The sequence below is a fragment of the Martes martes genome, assembly GCF_963455335.1.
Source record: "Martes martes genome assembly, chromosome: 8".
Classification (NCBI taxonomy): Eukaryota; Metazoa; Chordata; class Mammalia; order Carnivora; family Mustelidae; genus Martes; species Martes martes.
The window spans coordinates 7,296,145-7,313,986 of NC_137895.1; the positions used below are offsets into that span (position 1 = coordinate 7,296,145).

The 17,842-nt window shown below is 55.6% G+C and overlaps 1 protein-coding gene across 1 annotated transcript; it reads left to right on the forward strand.

Moving 5' to 3' along the window:
- The first annotated feature begins 8,127 nt into the window (after window positions 1-8,127).
- On the forward strand, window positions 8,128-17,767 carry PMM1 (phosphomannomutase 1). The gene is made up of 8 exons (XM_080811823.1): window positions 8,128-8,300; window positions 11,176-11,293; window positions 12,380-12,456; window positions 12,586-12,677; window positions 12,914-13,013; window positions 15,932-16,007; window positions 16,725-16,840; window positions 17,220-17,767. The coding sequence occupies exons 1-8, from the start codon at window positions 8,214-8,216 to the stop codon at window positions 17,340-17,342; spliced, it is 789 nt and encodes a 262-aa protein (XP_080667949.1). The 5' UTR covers window positions 8,128-8,213; the 3' UTR covers window positions 17,343-17,767.
- Window positions 17,768-17,842: the final 75 nt, after the last annotated feature.

The window sequence follows — 17,842 nt, forward strand, 5'->3', positions numbered from 1 at the left end:
ACACCCGTGAGACCTCGCTGTTGAGGCGTTGAGTCTTTGCAGCACGCCAGCTGGAGAAGGCGGTTCTGGCTCTCCAGAGGACACACAGGGTAGGTGGCTTTGGCTGGCCTTGTTTTCTCCCCCCACCCCGTGACTGCTGGCAAGTTCCGAGGCAGGAGTCCTTAAGAGTGCCTGCTCCGAGATCACGTAGCCCGAGCATATATAAAGCAGCCCTGGGCTCTGGGCCGGGGGTGCAGGGGTGGGCAGGACCAACAGGGCCCCTGCCTGGCAGGGATTCTATTCTGGGGAGGTTGGGAGACAAAAAGGGGAGAGAAGTTTGGTCATCTGAGGTCGCACAGCCCTGGGGAGGAATTAAAACCAGGTGGCAGCAGAGTGTGTGAATGGGGGGAAGCCATGTGACAAGGCGGTGTTTCAGCTGAGGCCTAACTGACAAAGGACAGATGCGACAGAACATTCCGGGCAGAGGGAGCAGCAAGTGTAAAGAACACCGGATGGACTGAAGGAGACTGGAGTGGCTGGAGCCTGAGAGCCGAGGCGGTGGTGGAAGGTGTGGAGGCCGGAGAGGCCGGTGGGTCAGATGGTGCCAGGCCTTGCAGGTCAAAAAACGACATGCTCGATTTGCTGTTTTGAAAACAGTCTGGGCTGGGGGGGGGGGGGGGCACCTGGGTGGTCAGTGGGTTAGAGCCTCTGCCTTCGGCTCAGGTCATGATCCCAAGGTCCTGGGATGGAGCCCCGCATCGGGCTCTCTGCCCAGCGGAGAGCCTGCTTCCTTTCCTCTCTCTCTGTGTGCCTCTATGCCAACTTGTGATCTCTGTCTGTCAAATAAATAAATAAAATCTTTAAAAAAAAAATTTAAAAAATTAAAAAATTTAAAAAAAAAACAAAACAAAGTACAAAGACGAGAGGAAAAAGTCATCAGAAATTCCATCATCCTACGAGGTACTGGATTTTGTGAACATCTCTGCCCATGTTGCTGTGGGTTTGAAGACCTGCTCTGTGCTGCCTGCCTTTGTTCTCTCACAGCATGTAGTGAGGACCTGTAAGGCCCCGGAAGGTGGGAGGAGAACCATCGAGGAGGGAGAGATGGTGCCTGGTGGTGGTATTGGATAGAGGAAGCTCTAAGGAGCGGACATTCCAGCAAAGTTCCCCAAAGCTTGAGGGAACCAGTAGTTAAGAGTAGGCCGCTCGTGGGGGCTGGACCTGCCCTGGCGTGGGAAGATGGTGTAGGAGGACGTCCGCCCAGGCTGGCGGATTGGACCGTGAGACCCATGGTTCCTCAAGCTCAGAGGGGCTCTGGCCTGAGAGGGCAGCAGAGAACCCAGGAGGGGCCTGGTACATCTCTGAATGTGAGCACCTTGACCATGGAGCCCGGCTGCTTTGGAAGGGGGCAGGGGTTGTGGGACTGGTCTTGGTCTGAAGCATTGCCTGGGAGCCCAGAGTCCCCTGCAGATATCTCTGCTCCATAGACTCCCCCTGCACCCCACACCCCGCCCCCAGAGAGCCCCTACAAGGTCACGCTGCAGGGAGAAAAATGGGCACCAGGTGGCACTGTGGAGGAACAGAGGGAGAAGCGAAGAGAGAATCCCAAGACGCCTCTACACCCAGCACAGACAGCGACACAGGCCTTGATCTCACAACCAAGACCATGAACCGAGCCAAAATCAGAGGTTGATGTTCAATCCACTGAGCCACCCAGGTACCCCATCAAGGCCCTTCTCAGACCCTGGGCCTCTCCAACCCCCATACCCTGCAGCCAGTACAGGGCCCTATCACTGCAAGCGCTTTCAAACCCCTCCTTCACTTACACTTTGCTGGATCGGGTGAGCTGTCCCTTACTCAGAGCTAAAGGCCCAGCTCCAGCGTTTCTTCTACAAAACCCTCCTGATTTTTCCCCACCCCAGAGTGGACTCTTCTCCGCTTCCTGGCACACTCCCACTAGCAAGGGCATCCTCCAGGGGTAGGGCCTGGCTCTGATCACCTGGGAGCACAGCGTCCAGTGCAGGACCTGGCAAAGAGCCAGCATCTCCTGGGGGGGCCAACATTGAAGGGGAGATTAGGTCATAAAAAACCTGAACTTGGATACAGGCCTCTGACTCAAATAACCCTAATGAAGGCCTCCCCCTCGCTGGGCCTCAGCTTCTGCATCTGTAGAATGAAGACTGTGGCTCAGATAGTCTCTGCCACCCCTCCCAGTGGGGCTCATCTCCCTGCCTCTGGTTCCAGAGACGAGGAGTGAATCGAGTGAATCGCCAAGTCCTCAGTCCTGGGGCTGGGCCCTGATCCAGGTGTGGGGGTAGGGAGGGCTGCCGCCCCTGCCCCCCACCTCCAGGTGGGGCAGTGTCATCCCTGTCCCCACTGGCTTTGGCCCCAAGGGGGCCTGGTGCCAACCCAGCCACAGCCCTCCACCCCCTCCATAAACACCTCTGAGCATGCGCCTTCCACTTGTTTAATTCCATGCACTGTTTGTTGTGAAAACAATGTAACCCCAGCAGACATTTTGAAATAGGGAGGAAAAAAGCCAACATCCACAATCTCCCCCAGCCTCCCGCTGCCCCTGAACCCAGAGGGAATTAGAACCAGCAACCAGCCCGGATTGTTCTTTGCAAAGCCTCTTGTAGCACACCTCCTTCCCTGTGCCCCTCATCTTCCTGACTGCTTGGGGGAGGCTGGCACTGGTAGCCCCATTTGTAAATGAGGAACAGGCTCAGACAGTGGGAAAGACCTGCCCAAGGTCACCCTAGGGCTGTGTCGGGGGAGCCCCGGCAGCTGTCAGTCTGACTGTATACACACCACACCAGGACTGCCCCACTGGCTGGGACTGCAACCCCTGAAAAGTCACACTCCAGGCAGGCAGAAAGAGGGTCCATACCCCCTATACTCAGCACGCCTTGACAGTTGACCTTCCAGCAAGGGGGGGCAGGGAAACACACAAGCTTTAGAGGAACAGAATGGAATGTGAATCCTGGTTACACTGTGATCCTGGAAAGCCAGCTTCACCTCCCTGGTGTCAGTATTGACCTCTAGAAATTGACATAAGGGTACTCACCTCCCAAGGTTTTTGGCAAAAGTAAGTCAAACACCCAGGGTAGGAGCCACAGTGTCCAAACCAGATATGGAAGCCGCGCTAACCTCCAAACCTCAGTCAGATGCCTGGCGCCACAGAGCCAGAGCCTGCCTTCCTGAACAGGAACCTTCTGGGTTAGGGTCTCAGGCCCCCTCTCTATAGGCCTGGCTTCCTTTGGTGCTCTGAAAATGCCTTCTGGCCTGTCTTTCTAGTCCCAGTTCCCCCAGTCCTACTCCTCCCTCTCCCTAGGGCCACTCCAGGGCCCCACCTGAGTACCAGTTGCCAGGGACAAGCCTCTCTCTTAAAGGGACACACGGGTGGCCACAAGGGCCACTCCCTCTGGTTGAGATGAGAATTCAGAAAAAAACTGTGGAAGGTATTTGTTAGGAAACTAGTTCACTGCAGGTCTAAGGCACAGGTGTGCTATTGCTGTGGACCCAATCTACAGGAGGCAAAACCCTGTCCTGCCCTGTGAAGCCCCATCCTACAGCTCCCGGATCCCAACCGCGGGGGCGGGGCCCGGGTATCTGCATTCAATCAGTTCTTAGGAATTCTTGGGCAATGGAACAGGTATTGGCTGTGAGATATGAGAGACTAATCACGCCACTCCAGCCCCACCCACCGGCTCTACACTCCTGGACCCTGGCAGGGGTCTCAGGTCCTGCCAGTGCCCAGAGTCCCAGGGACCAGATCCGGATGGAGCAGGAGGAACAGGACGGGCAGGAGGAGAACGAATTGGGTTTCCCTTCCTATGGAGATGATTCTGTTTGCTGTCTGTATCCAACAGAAAACAAAAGCTTTTTGAGGGCAGGGCCCTTGTTTTGTTCTCTACAGTGTTCCCAGAACTCAGGACAGCATGTAGCGCAATGCATTTGTTTAATGAATGAACCAAACTCTGGCACAGGGCCTGGGAAAAAAAGGCAGATTTTTTTTTCTTTTGCCCAGCTTGAATATGGCTCCTCGGCAGGGCGCAATTACTGATCCTGTCTTTTTTTTTTTTTTAAAGATTTGTGCATTTATTTGAGAAAGCACAAGTGGAAAGGAGAGGGAGAAAGAATCTCAGGCAGGCTCTGCGCTCAGCACGATGTCCAGCTTGGGGCTGGATCTAACGGATCCAAGATCACGACCTGAGTGGAAACCAAGAGTCAGATGCACAACCAACTGTGTCACCCAGATACCCCTGTAGATCCTGTCTTTTAAATTTTTTTCTGAGATTCTGCTCATCATGGATTCTTTTGCATTAATTTTGATTTTTAAAAATATTGTTTTTTTAAAGAGAGTCTTTTTTTTTTTTTTAATTTATTTGACAGAGATCACAAGGAGGCAGAGAGGCAGGCAGAGAGAGAGGAACAGAGAGCCCGATGCGGGGCTCGATCCCAGGACGCTGGGATCATGACCTGAGCCGAAGGCAGAGGCTTTAACCCACTGAGCCACCCAGGCACCCCTTAATTTAATTTTTAACAATATTTTTAAAAATCTGGGGCGCCTGGGTGGCTCAGTGGGTTAAAGCCTCTGCCTTCGGCTCAGGTCATGATCCCAGCGTCCTGGGATCGAGCCCCGCATGGGGCTCTCTGCTCAGCAGGGAGCCTGCTTCCCCCTCTCTTTCTCTGCCTGCCTCTCTGCCTCCTTGTGATCCTCTGTCTGTCAAATAAATAAATAAAATCTTTAAAAAAATTTTAAATTAAAATGCCATTTATTTTTATATTTATTTTGGTGTTCTCCTAAGTTTTTTGCCTGTGGCAGGTCACTCACCTTACTTACCTGCCCATGCTGGTCTCAGCCCTGGGGGCCTGCCAGGTGCTTTTGTAAAGCCTTGGACACATCCCATTTGTTTTTCTACACCAAGTGGAGACAGTGATGAAGGATTGTCGGAAGAAAAGCCCACAGGGCCAAGGCTCCCCGCCAAACCCCCTACCCTAAGAGGAAACCACCCTTAAAAGGATTCTACACCCACCCTGTAAGGAGCCCTCCACCCTTTTCCACATGACAGATAAATGACAAAAACCTGATTGGGTGACAGGCAGGGGGAGGATTAATCAGATTAAGGCAGCCTGTCAAGTGGATGCCTGGGTGGGTCAGTCGGTTAGGGCGCTGCCTTTGGCTCAGGTCAAGATCTCAGGGTCCTGGGATCCAGTCCCCCATCTGGCTCCTTGGTCAGCGGGGAACATGCTTCTCTCTCTGCTTCTGGCTGCCACTCTGCCTGCTTGTTCTCTCTCTCTCTCTCTCCATGGCGAATGATAAAAATCTTAAAAAAAAAAAAAAAAAATCCAGCCCGTGAACAAGCCCATGAAAACCCCTGGACTTAAGAAAGTCTGGTGGCGCGGCGCCTGGGTGGCTCAGTGGGTTAAAGCCTCTGCCTTCGGCTCAGGTCATGATCCCAGGGTCCTGGGATCGAGCCCCGCATCGGGCTCTCTGCTCAGCGGGGAGCCTGCTTCCTCCTCTCTCTCTGCCTGCCTCTCTGCCTACTTGTGATCTCTGTCTGTCAAATAAATAAATAAAATCTTTAAAAAAAAAAAAAAAAGTCTGGTGGCAACCCTCTTGGGTCTCCTCCCTCCTTAGGAGCTTTGTACTACCGCTCAATAAACTTTGCGTTGCTGCCCACCACTCTTCATCTGGTCTACGTCTTCATTCTTCAAAGCGGTGTTGACCAAGGACCATGGGCACCGAAGGAAAATAAATCTTGCAACAACAATAGTACCTTCTGGGGCACCTGGGTGGCTCAGCGGGTTAAAGCCTCTGCCTTCAGCTCAGGTCATGATCTCAGGGTCCTGGGATCGAGCCCCACATCGGGCTCTCTGCGCTGCAGGGAGCCTGCTTCCTCTTCTCTCTCCACCTGCCTCTCTGCCTACTTGTGATCTCTCTCTGTCAAATAAATAAATAAAATCTTTTAAAAAACAAACAAACAAAAAAAAACCCAATAGTACCTTCTACAGCTGCTCTGAGAATGAATGAAGATACGCGGCCTAGTGCCCAGTGTGGTGCCTAGCGCACAGTCTAGGGGTCAAGAAATAACAGTTACTGTTGATGGAGTTTTGGAATGTCGTCAAGGTTGGGAGCCGACAGCCAAGAAAGAATTCTTGAGATGTCTTTGGTGCAAAAAGGTGATTTTCTTAACGCACGGGGACAGGACCCTTGGGCAGAAAGAGGGGCTACACTAGGGTTGTGAGGGCCGGCTGATTCTCTACTTGGAAGTTGGGGGTAAGGAAAAAGAGAGAAAAGGGAGGTGTCCAAAAGGATTTTCATTGCTTAAGAGGACCCTCAGGATACTGGAGTCCTTGCTATTATCAAGCTAAGGTTGTTTTTCCCTCTAGTAAAGCATTAACATGAAAATAGTTGGAAGTTTCCTGGAGGAATGTCACACAAATCCCACCGCCCCACTCCTGGGGGGGGGGGGTTGGGTTGCCGGATGTCAGCTTGGGCCTTGTCCTCAGCTTGCGTACTACTCCATCACTACTGTCTCACTGTTCATAGTCATAGCAGGTGCCGATTACATCTCCATTATACAGAAGAAGAAACAGGTCAGGAAAGGTGACCGGTCCAAGTCCTTACAGTTACCAGGGACCAAATTACACTTTTCCTGACTCTGCTTTCCATGGTCTTCCCGGGCCACTGCAGCTACTGAGACAAAAATAGAAAAACAAAACCCAACTATCAAAGGATGGTGCACTGACGTGCCACTCATAGGTGTGTGGATGTGTGTCTTTGCATGACCAAAACTGCCGGGGCTGATCACAGGCGTCAGGACAAGAATGGCGGGTGCAGCAAAGATGCCCATCCAGGCATACCGTCAAGCTGAATGACACCCCTGGGGAGCACAGAGGGAAGCAGGGGTGGGCTGGGCTCTGGCAGTGTGGAAGGAAGCCCCAGCCAAAAAAAAGAGTCTTGGAAAAGAGGAAGCTGCAGTCGATGCATTTCCGAGGGGAGAAAAACGTTAAAATTCACCATGATAACACTCCTGGAGACAGCCTGCTACTTTCCATTTTAATGCTCTTTCCATGTTAAATATTCTACAACACAGGTTTTATGGCTTCATGGCACTTCATCTCATAAATGGATCGTAATTAAGTTAACCAATCCCCAAATTTTCCCTTATTTTCGACAAGTTAAATTGCTGGCTCAAAGGTCTGCCCATTTTTAAGACTTTTGATGTCCCAGTAGCTGTTTAATCAGGAACAATACCAAGTACATCTGTAGAAATTCTCCTCTGGAGTAGGTCTGCTGTGTGCGAGGTACTATGTGGGCTCTTTTTCATTTATTATTTCTTTGCAGGTGCTACAACAACCGTTCAAAGCAGGTGGTAGTCTTCCTATTTTATAGGTGGAGACGCAGAGCCTCAGAGAGGTGAAGTGACTTATCCAAAGTCACGTAGTGGTGAAGGGGGGAAGAAAACCTAGAGCTAACCGTAAAGTCAATGTGATGTGAAATAGTTGTGAACAGAGGGGTCAGGAAGGTTTCCTGAAGGAGGTGGACCATGAACGGGGCCTCATGGGGTGGACACAATGACAGCAGGGGAGTAAGAATCGGCGAAGGCCATCTGGCAAAGTCCAGAGCCTGAGCAAAGGACATCAGGTGATTACCTAAATCTTGAGATTTGTAGGGCAAAGGCATTAGCAACAGGCGGGTGAGTCACAGATGATGGCAGGCGGGGCGAGTCGGACACAGCGCCGGTTCTTTGAGTCCCGCCTCCGCCCCGCCCTGCACTGCACTGCGGGGTTTGAGGCTCCGCCCCCGTCCAGCCCCTTCTCGACCAGATGCAATCAGAATCTTCCCGCGAAGGAGCGACTCTGGCCCCGCTCCTCTCTTCCGGGTTGTATCACTTCCCGCCCGGCCTGGGCCGAGGCCCCGCCTCCGTTTGGTTTGAAACCGTCCGACCAACCCGCCGCGCTCAGCTCCGCCCTAAGCCACGCCCCCTCCCCTCCCGGTGCAATCAGAACCGGCCTTCCTGAGTCAGCTCAGGCCCCGCCTCTGCCCCGTCCGGGCTGTCCCTCTCCAGCCGAGATCACGCCCTGACCACGCCCCCTCCCAGTTTGGCACCCGCCGGCGGGCCGCGTGGCCCCGCCCCTCCCAGGCCCCGCCTGGTCTAGCCTCTTTTCGAAGCGGCTCTGGCGGCTGCATCCCTGGCCTCGGCCGCGCGGGCGGAGTTGCAGCCATGGCGGTCTCCGCTGAGGGCGCCCGCAGGAAGGAGCGCGTCCTCTGCCTGTTTGATGTGGACGGGACCCTGACGCCGGCTCGCCAGGTAAGGCCCCGACGTTCAGCAGCTGCCGTCGGGAGTGTCACGCGGACGCTCAGAGGCCGAAAGCGGGGACGCTGGACACCCCAGGACGGAGTGTGGGATGCAGCGGTCCCCGGCTCCTGACGCCCCAGGGCCGCCCATGTCGCAGCCCCCGATGTCTGCGCCCACCTTCTGCCCGGGAGCGTCGGAGCGGGTGGGATTCTGGAGGGAGGAGACTGCGAGCGGGGACCTAGCTTCCCTACCCCCCCGCTCAGGCTTCGTCTTGCTGAGGCCTGGTCCCCGGACGCCCCCGCCTCTCCAGCCCGGGCTCCCGCCTCTAGGACGCACCTGTAGCCGAAACTGGCATCTGAGCCCAGGGTTCTAGACAGGGTTCGGCGCGCACCCGAGCATCAGAGTCGCTGGCTAGTGAGAGTCCGGGAGTCGTGAAGCCATCCCACCTGACCTTTCCAGGCCCGGGCCTAGGTCTGATCTCTCGAGCTCCTCTGCCACTTCACCTCCCACCCCCAGTTGTGGAGGCAGGTAGGGCTTCTGTACCTCCTCGGAGGAGTTTTGGGCTCCGCCTACCCGGAGGTGAGAGTCACCGGGCCTGGTCTGGTCACTGTGAAGGTGTCCTGGCCCAGGGAGGGTGGGAGTACCACTCTTCTAAAGACTTGTCACTGTGTTGATCCTCCAAATTCTGCCCCGCGCTCAGTGTTTCTAGCTTTGGATCTCACCCTAGATGAGCCCCTAGACCGATTCTCACCGGCTGGATAGTACATAGGAGGCCTCTTTCTGGACAGGCTTGAGGCTATTCCACCCTCCAGTCGGGCCTTAAGGGACACCTGGGATCCCCTAGAGCAGGGAGCCATAGGGCTGGGTTGCAAGGCAGAGGCTGATGGGAAGCCAGGTCTTAGCCTCCCCTCTTAGGTCCTAAATGCCCCCTCCTTTCCCCCCCTTCCCTACTGGAAGACCCTGGATTAGGCTCTGGGAGCACAGGGAGAAGTCAGGCTGCTCTGCCTCCAGTAGCTTCCAGGGTCCTCAGGGATGGGAGAAAGATGAGAGTGGAGGGAGGGTAGCAAGGTCTAAGGCACAGCCCCAACCCCTCCCTTTGACCCTTTGCTCCACTGACCCAACAGCCCGTTCCTGTGTTATTGTTGTCCACCAGTTAATGCCAAGCCCTGTCCTTAGTGCTCTTGAAAGTTAATTACCAGGGGACCCTGCGGACTCTGTCGAAAGATCATGTGACTAGATCTGGGGTTCCTAAGTTCTAGCCCCACATGGTATAGAGATTACTTAAATAAATAAATAAAAGCTAATTTTTTAAAAAGATTTTATTTATTATTGGACAGAAGAGACACAGCGAGATAAGGAACACAAGCAGGAGGAGTGGGAGAGGGAGAAGCAGGCTTCCTGCTGAGCAGGGAGCCCGATGTGGGGCTCGATCCCAGGACTCTGGGATCATGACCTGAGCTGAAGGCAGACGCTTAACGACTGAGCCACCCAGGTGCCCTAAAAGCTAATTTTTAATTATACACATATTCACAAACACATTCTCTTGTGAAGAATGAAAACATAACAGAGATGCTGAAGTCCCTTCTGACCACGTCAGGATCCCAGACCCACCTCCAGCCCAGGTTACCTGTCCTGTGATTTCCTTCCAGACCTTTGTCTAGACCTCTGTTTGCTCAGAACAAATATTAAGCAGTTTTTGTGAGGCTTTTTTTTTTTTAAGGTTTTATTTACTTATTTGAGAGAGCCGAGAGTGCAGAAGCAGGGGCAGAGGGAGAGGGAGAAGCAGCCCTCCCCCCTACCCACCAGGGGCAGGGGCAGGGGCAGGGGCAGAGGGAGAGGAAGAAGCAGTTTCCCCTGCCCACCACCGCCACCGCTGAGCAGGGAACCTGATGCGGGGCTCGATCCCAGGACCCTGAGACCATGACCTGAGCCAAAGTCAGAGGCTTAACAACTGAGCCACCCAGGTGCTCACCCCCCACCCCGCCTTTTTTTATGAGTAGTGTCATAGTGCGTGTGCCTTCCTGCAACTTGCCTTTTTTTTTTTTTTTTTAAGATTTGTTTATTTATTTGAGAGAGAGAGAGAGCAGGGGGAGGGGCAGAGAGAGAGAGTCTCAGGTAAACTCTGTGCTGAGCTACTTGTTTTGGACAGTTAACAGCATGTCTTAGGGACTGTCGCCTGTTGGAAGCACAGGCCTGCCTTGCTCTGTAACCACAGGGCACTATTTCAGAGCAGGTGTTTACTCTTCTCTGGGTGACAAGCTTAGGAGTTGTTTGCAGGTTTTCACTATGATAAACCACACCTCAGTGAACCTCCATATACACCCAGGCAAGAGAAGTGGAAATTCTGGGGGATGGCGTGAATGCATTTTAAGTTCTCTTGCCAAATTACCCTACAAAGGGGCTGCACCAGTTTACACTCTAAGTGGCAGAATTTGACGAGGTCATTTCCCTATAGTTATTGTGGCTTTAAATAGCTGGAAACCTGAAAACATGGAGTGTAACTCATTAGTTTTCATTTCCTTGGGGAATCTTCATGTGATTAATTGCCAGTGAATTGCTTGTTTGTTTCCAAGCGATCAGGATGCACTATCTCATTTAATCTTAGCACGGACCGCCTCCAGCTGGTTGCTATTATGATCCCCATTTTACAGATGGGACAGTCACTAAGGCAGAGAAAGCAAAGTCAGTTGCCTGGGAGCCATCTGCAATTGAGGGACTTGAGCGAGAGTTTGAATCTATGACGTCTCCTTTTGAGGTCTGAGTTCTAACCTTGAGCTACCCCGGATTCAGATGGAACATGGGCCCCCTTGAGCACTGCGTGTGGGTTGAGTGAGGTCCCAGACCTGCTGACAGCCAGAAATCTTGTGCTCTCCCCACTCCCCTGCAGAAAATTGACCCTGAGGTGGCTGCCTTCCTGCAGAAGCTGCGTGGTAGGGTGCAGATCGGTGTGGTGGGCGGCTCCGACTACTCTAAGATTGCTGAGCAGCTGGGAGATGGGGACGAAGGTAGGAGGAGCACCCAGAGCCGGCTCCACAGTCCGGATGGGGGTGGGGGGAGTTCGGGAGGTCCCAGGACCCTTGCGCCTTCAAAGACCCAGCCCCGCTTCTGTGGGGCAGAGGGAGTAGAGGAAACAGTCAGATAGCTCCCTCACTGACTCACAGGGAGTCCTGGCCCTGTGCCTGGCACTGTGGCAGGCTTTGGAGAAAGGGCAGGGAAGAAAGCAGGCAGAATCTTGCCCCGGAGTAGTTGACATTCTCAGCTCTCTCTGCTGAGTCTCAGGTTCAAAGTGCTCGTAGTCGGTAGTGGCTGCCATTACTGAAAATGACCCTGTGTTGACTTCTTTTCACTGGATCCTGACAGCCACACTGTAGGGTGGGCACGGTTATCCCACTGAACAGAGAAGGATTCTGAAGTCACCCGGGGAAGTTGTTTTTGCCCCAGAGCATCTGTTCTCAGCTGAGTTCCAGGTCTCTGCACAACTGAGGCACATCCCACCAGCTCATGAACTAGAAAATTTACCTGACTTTTACCTTTTGCCTTACCCCCTTGTGCATCCCATCAGCAAGTCTCAAAATATCTCCCTGAGGACCCACCTCTGCATCTCGAGGGCCCCTCCATTGTCCAGGCTCCCTCCTGGCTGTGCTCCCTGAGCCTCTCCTCTTGCCCCCTTCAGCCATTTACTGTGGCTGCCAGAGCTGAAAACTCCCCCATGCAGCTACCCTTGCAGAATAGTGATGGAAACTATAAAACAAAGTGGGAGCCCCAGGACGGTGGGGGCTGTGGGAGCACAGCGGAAATGGCGCCCTCTGCTGGGGAGTCTCCAGAGGCTGCCAGAGGAGGGAGCGGGATCTTGGAGGGGGGAGGGCGGTCCAGGCGGAAGGACCTGCGTGTGCAAAGGCCCAGAGGTGTGACCGACTTGTTGGCTTGTTTAGAAAAAAAGTTGAAGGTGAAGAGCAGAGAAAAGCAGGTTTCGGATAGAACAAATGGGCTTTGAATGCCAAACCAAGGAGTGTGAGCTCTATCTCTCCACTTGGCTCTGGGCGCTTGGTCTCACAGTCTGTCTTTCTTCCCGACTTCCACGTGCCCTGAAGTCATTGAGAAGTTTGATTATGTGTTTGCCGAGAATGGGACCGTGCAGTATAAGCATGGACGACTGCTCTCCAAGCAGGTCAGTGCCCCCCAGAGCCTCAGCCTGTGACACTTTTCCATAGTGGCACAGCCTCTGGTGCCTCGGTCCCGGGCCGGGGGAGGGCACTATGCCTGCCACCCTCAGAGCCCTGCGTTGTTCCTTGCCCAGACCATCCAGAACCATCTCGGGGAGGAGCTGCTGCAGGACTTGATCAACTTCTGCCTGCGCTACATGGCCCTGCTCAGACTGCCCAAGAAGCGGTGAGCCCTCCCAGCCTGCATCCGGCCCCGCCACCCCCGTCCCAGGCCTGAGGGAGGACAGGGCCGGGTCTCCCGGATGCCACCGGCAGGCGCTGGGGCCCCAGCTTATCGCTGTGTGGATTCTTGTCCCGCGTGAGGTCTGAGGAGGCAGTGGTGTCCCAGATGGGGCTGGATTTGAATTCAGGGCTGTCCTTCTCTCTGGCTCCCTGCCCTCCCTCCTGCCCCTGTACCGCCAGCGGAACCTTCATCGAGTTCCGGAACGGCATGCTGAACATCTCGCCCATCGGCCGGAGCTGCACCCTGGAGGAGCGGATCGAGTTCTCTGAGCTGGACAAGGTAGCACCCGCCGCGCTGCCTTAGGCTCTTGGACCTCGGCCACTCAGCCTCTCTGAGCCTTTCTTTCGCATCAGCGAGATAGATCAGTGCGGGGGGGGGGGGAGGGGGGCGGTAGTTCTGATTCAACCAATACCCTCTGGGACACCCATCCCGAGCCATGGTCTAGGCATTCCCACGTCTTTCCTACGTGCCTGGTTTGCCACTGAGAACCTTCTAAAGCATGTTAGCTCCCCCCACTTCCTGCTTACAGTCCTTCCAGCGCTCCCCTTGCCAGCTGAGCAGGGCCCCAGCCCCTCCCCTGGTGCCCTGAGCCCTGAGGGGTCTGCCCAGCCCACACCCACCCTTTCAGCTTTCTCTCTGTGCATCTGTTCTAGAACATACCAATATTTCTCTCGCCTTCCGGCACACGCGCCCCTGCTATTTTGTGTGTCATCCGCACCGCCCACCCCCCCCTTTTCAGGAGTAAGGCCATCCAAGCCTCTTGCCACTGGCCCGTCTCTGGCCTTCTCTGGCCTTCTCTGGCCTTTGCTGTCTCTGCTCCAACCACGTCCTCCTTGCTGATTCTAGAGGTAGCAGGTGGAGATGGAGACAGCTTCAGGGCTGTGCTTATCCTCTCCCCCATCCCTTCCACCTCTGCTCAGGTGTCCCTTTCTCATTCCATCTAACCTGGCACCCCTGCCCCTGCTCCTTTCCTGTCCTGCTTCTCCCCAGGCAGCCATCGCCACCCTCTGGTACACTCTCTCACCTACTTTCCAAATCTCAGTTACTGTCTCCCCCGCGGAAGCTGTAAGCTCCTTAAGGGCCAGCTTGGCACGTGCCCAACACGTAGCAAATGCTCGAGAAGTATTTTCTGAATGAATGAAACAGGTGGTGGTGTCCCATTTTATGAATGAGGAAACTGAGGCTCAGAGAGGGGAAATGACTTGCCAAGGTCACATAGGGAATGGGTGAGGTTTCCTTGAGGGTGGGTGGGACTCTCAGGGAGGCTCACTGACCCCCACCCCCATTCCCAGTCCATGTCCCAAGGCTTAGGGGAGGCACTGCCCACAGGCACGGAGGCTTTTGCTTTTGGGGTGGTGAAGACTGACCATTGGCAGAGAACCCCTCCCACACACATACTGAGAGGTGGCCCCTACTCAGGCCACCCAGTTTCCAATCCCAGCTCCACCTCCTGTTTGCCGAGCAGCCTGGAAAGTGGCTTTACTAGCTACCGTGTGCCTCTGTTTGCACATCTGTAAAGTGGGGGTGAGCACAGTTCCCATCCCATGGGCTGTACTGACTGGGCGAGTTGGAAGTCTGGCACACACTGACCCTTCCAGCAGCTTCCAGGGTCTTTTCTTGTCTCTCTGGCTCTTGTTCGCCCCCTTCCGGTATGAGGGGAAGGCACAGACTCCCTGATCTGTGTGACCTACACCAGCCAGGATCCCATTTATTTTCTTCTCCTTCAGTCCTTCAGATCCCAAGGGCAGGTAGCCCCTTTCCTTAGACGAGGACACTGAGGCCATAGGCTGACTAGCTCAAGGTCACAGTGCTGGTCCTTGCTAAGGCTAGACTGGACACAGGGGGCTCATTCTCCAGAGACCGGAAGTACACCCATCCTGGGTTGTGTGGGGACATTTGACATTTATTCTGAGCCTGGGGCCCCATCAACTCTAACTGTGGGCCCACAAAGTGGCCTCTGGTGGGGGGACTCTGGCCTCCCTGGGGGACCACTTGCCTGCTGGGAAAGTAAGGCCACAGTGGGCAGGGGGCTCACATCCCACCTCTCTGCTTTTTAGGAGAAAAAGAGAGGTAGGATTCATTCATTATCTCTCCATCCTTTAGCTCAGGAAATAGGCTCAGAGAAGTCAGGCGACTTGCCCATGGTCACACAGCCAGGCCTGGAACCCAGGAGGCCCGCCTTTGTCTCAGATTCGGCCATATCTGGCCTTATAGCTCATGTCCTCCCTGGCCCACTTTAGGTCCCAGACCATTGGCCACTGCCTGCCTCTCTCCGTTCCAGTCCTACCCAATGTGGACTGACTAAAATGCAGTCCCAGGTACTCTACTCCCAGGCTTCAGCATCCTCAGTGGCTCTTGGTCCCCCAGGATGTGTGCAGGCTCCCTTCCAGGCCACCTGTGAGCTGACTGTCCCTCCAGGCTCTTGCTGCTGCTTTGGGCACAGCGAGCCAGCACTGCATGAACCTTCCGTCCTGTGGCGCTGGTCCCCAGTACAGCAGCCAAGGTGCTGCCCCTCTAGGCCCTACATGGCTCCGCCATCTGTGGCCCCAGCAGGGCCAGGCCAGGGGTCCTCGAGTGCATGTCTCCTTAGTCCGAGTCTCTAGATACGCTGCAGACTTTCAAGATCCTGCCTGAGGAGTGGGGGGCAATGGGGGCTCCTGGGCATTGCTGAGGCCCCCAGCCCCCTGCCCATGGGAGGCGTCCAGCCGGCGCACGTCGCCATGTGGTTGGGCCCATGGCTGTGCCCGGCATCCTGCTGACCTTGCTCTGAGTACCCACGGCCACGGCCATGGCCACGGCCACGTAGTAACAGGGCTCCATGTGCTCTTGGCTCCTCACACTCATTTCTGGCATCTGGTTTGCTTTGTTGAGCTGGGCAGAGCCCGTCCCCTCAAACTTCTCCTCATGCCCCCGCTCCAAGGCCTCCTTCAGATACCCTGCCCACACCCCCTACAGACGGGATCCGCCCCCTGAGTTCAGTCATTGACTTTCTGGATTCAGGCCCTGGCCCTGCCACTGAGGCTGGCTGACCTTGAACAAGGCACAGCCGTTCCCTGAGCCTCCGTTTCCCCATCTGTAAAGTGGGGATCATGGTATCCACCTGGAGGCCTCTGAGCCCCCGGCAAGTTGTGTGCCCAGCACAGGGCCTGGCACACGGCAACCCTGGGAGCCTGAGTGTGCTCCCTCCCCTCCTGCAGAAGGAGAAGATCCGGGAGAAGTTCGTGGAAGCCCTGAAAACAGAGTTTGCTGGCAAAGGGCTGAGGTTCTCTCGAGGTACGTGCTTCCATTCATCGCGTGGAGGGTCTGAGAGCCTGGCCCGGCAGCCAGCCCCGGCCTAAGCCTTCCTGCCCCATTGTCCTCCCCACCCAAACCCAGGCCGTGCCCTGCCTCTCACCCAGTTGCTCAGGTCAAAAAACCAAAGTGTCTTGTTCAGTGTTTATCTCCCTCACCCCTTCCCGAAGGCAGTCTCCCAGCAAGTCCCAGGGCCCTGCATCCAGAATGTTTCTGGAATCTGACCACGGCTCACACCTCTGCCACCAGCAGCCTCTTCTCAGGCTCTGGCTGTCCAACACCACCGTCATAGTGTCCAGTGTCCAGGGATGCTCCTGGGAAAGCCGACCATGCTGGACCCCAGGACCTGCATGGCGTTGCCCCTGCACTGCCCTGGCCTCTGGTACTGGGACACTCTGTGCCCTTCTCTGCCTTGGGGACTGTGCTTGCTTCCCTGCAGTTGGCGCTCTGGCTCAGGCCTTAGCTCAGTGTCCCCTCCCAGAGAGATCTGGCTGGGGGAGCTTCCGGCCCTCCACCCCCTGCCCTGAGGTGGCCTGGCCTGTTCACTGCCTGTTCTGCCCGCCAGGATCACAGCTCTCAGTAAGGAGCCTGAGGCTGCCAGGCCCTGTGCCTGGCTCTATGTAGGCATAAATGCAGGATCTTGGCCAAGTCCACCCCGTGGGCCACCCCACTGTTAGCCTCGTCTGCCACCCCCCACAGGCGGCATGATCAGCTTTGACGTCTTCCCTGAGGGCTGGGACAAGCGCTACTGTCTGGACAGCCTGGACCAGGACAGCTTCGACACCATCCACTTCTTTGGGAACGAGACCAGCCCCGTGAGTATGGCTCAGCCAAGGTGTATTCCACTCCAAGTCACCCCCAGGTCAAGGCCAGGACACAGGGGGAACAGAAACCTCCCTCGGGAGAGCCCTGGAGAATAGCCAGTGGTCCTCAGCCCCATTACACAGATTGGAAGGCTGGGGCTAGAGCTGGCTGGACGCTTGTCCCATGTCACACAGCAAGTCAGGGCAGATCTGGTGAAGGCTGAGAAGGTGGGGTTCTGGGTGGTTCTGAGGGGGGCTGGAGGAGAGGCAGCTCTGCAGGAGCCAGTGTGGGGAGGGGACCCCATGGCAGGGCACACGCTGGGCCTCAGCCCTGGGAACCTCCTCCAAGCACCACATACATAAGCGCCTTCCCGCCCTCCCTTGTGCGCAGGGTGGGAATGACTTCGAGATCTACGCTGACCCCCGGACCGTCGGCCACAGCGTGGTCTCTCCGCAGGATACGGTACAGCGATGCCGTGAGATCTTTTTCCCAGAGACCGCGCATGAGGCGTGACCAGGGCCCATGCCTGCTCCTAGGGACTTCAGAGAGCTCCCCCCAGGCCTAAAGAGAGCCCCCGGCCCTGATGGTGGGGGTTGGGGGGTGCCAGGGCCCCTCCTCCTGTGGCTCAGGATGCCTGCCTGTGACCTGCTGCAAGGCCTGCCTTGACAGGGCCAGGGTCTGCACGGACAACCGTCCCCAGCTAGTCAGCTCCGGGAGGGACCGGCTCCGTCCTCCACCTTGATGGCCCTGGCCACAGCTGCTGCTTGTACTTGTGAACAGGACAGATTTCGGTCTACGCCGCAAGTAGGTCTGTGCTAATGTTGGCACGAGATAGAGCCCGCCCAGCTTGCCTGTCCCAGGCAGGGTGCAGAGCACCGGGGAAGGTGCGTATTTGCCAGAACTTTCTCTCTCAAACATTAAAGTTCCTGGAACAAGGTATGGTGTCCGCTCTGTCTGAATGCGAAATTGGCCCCCATCACAAACCACCGATGTCCCAGCCACCTCTTGGCAGG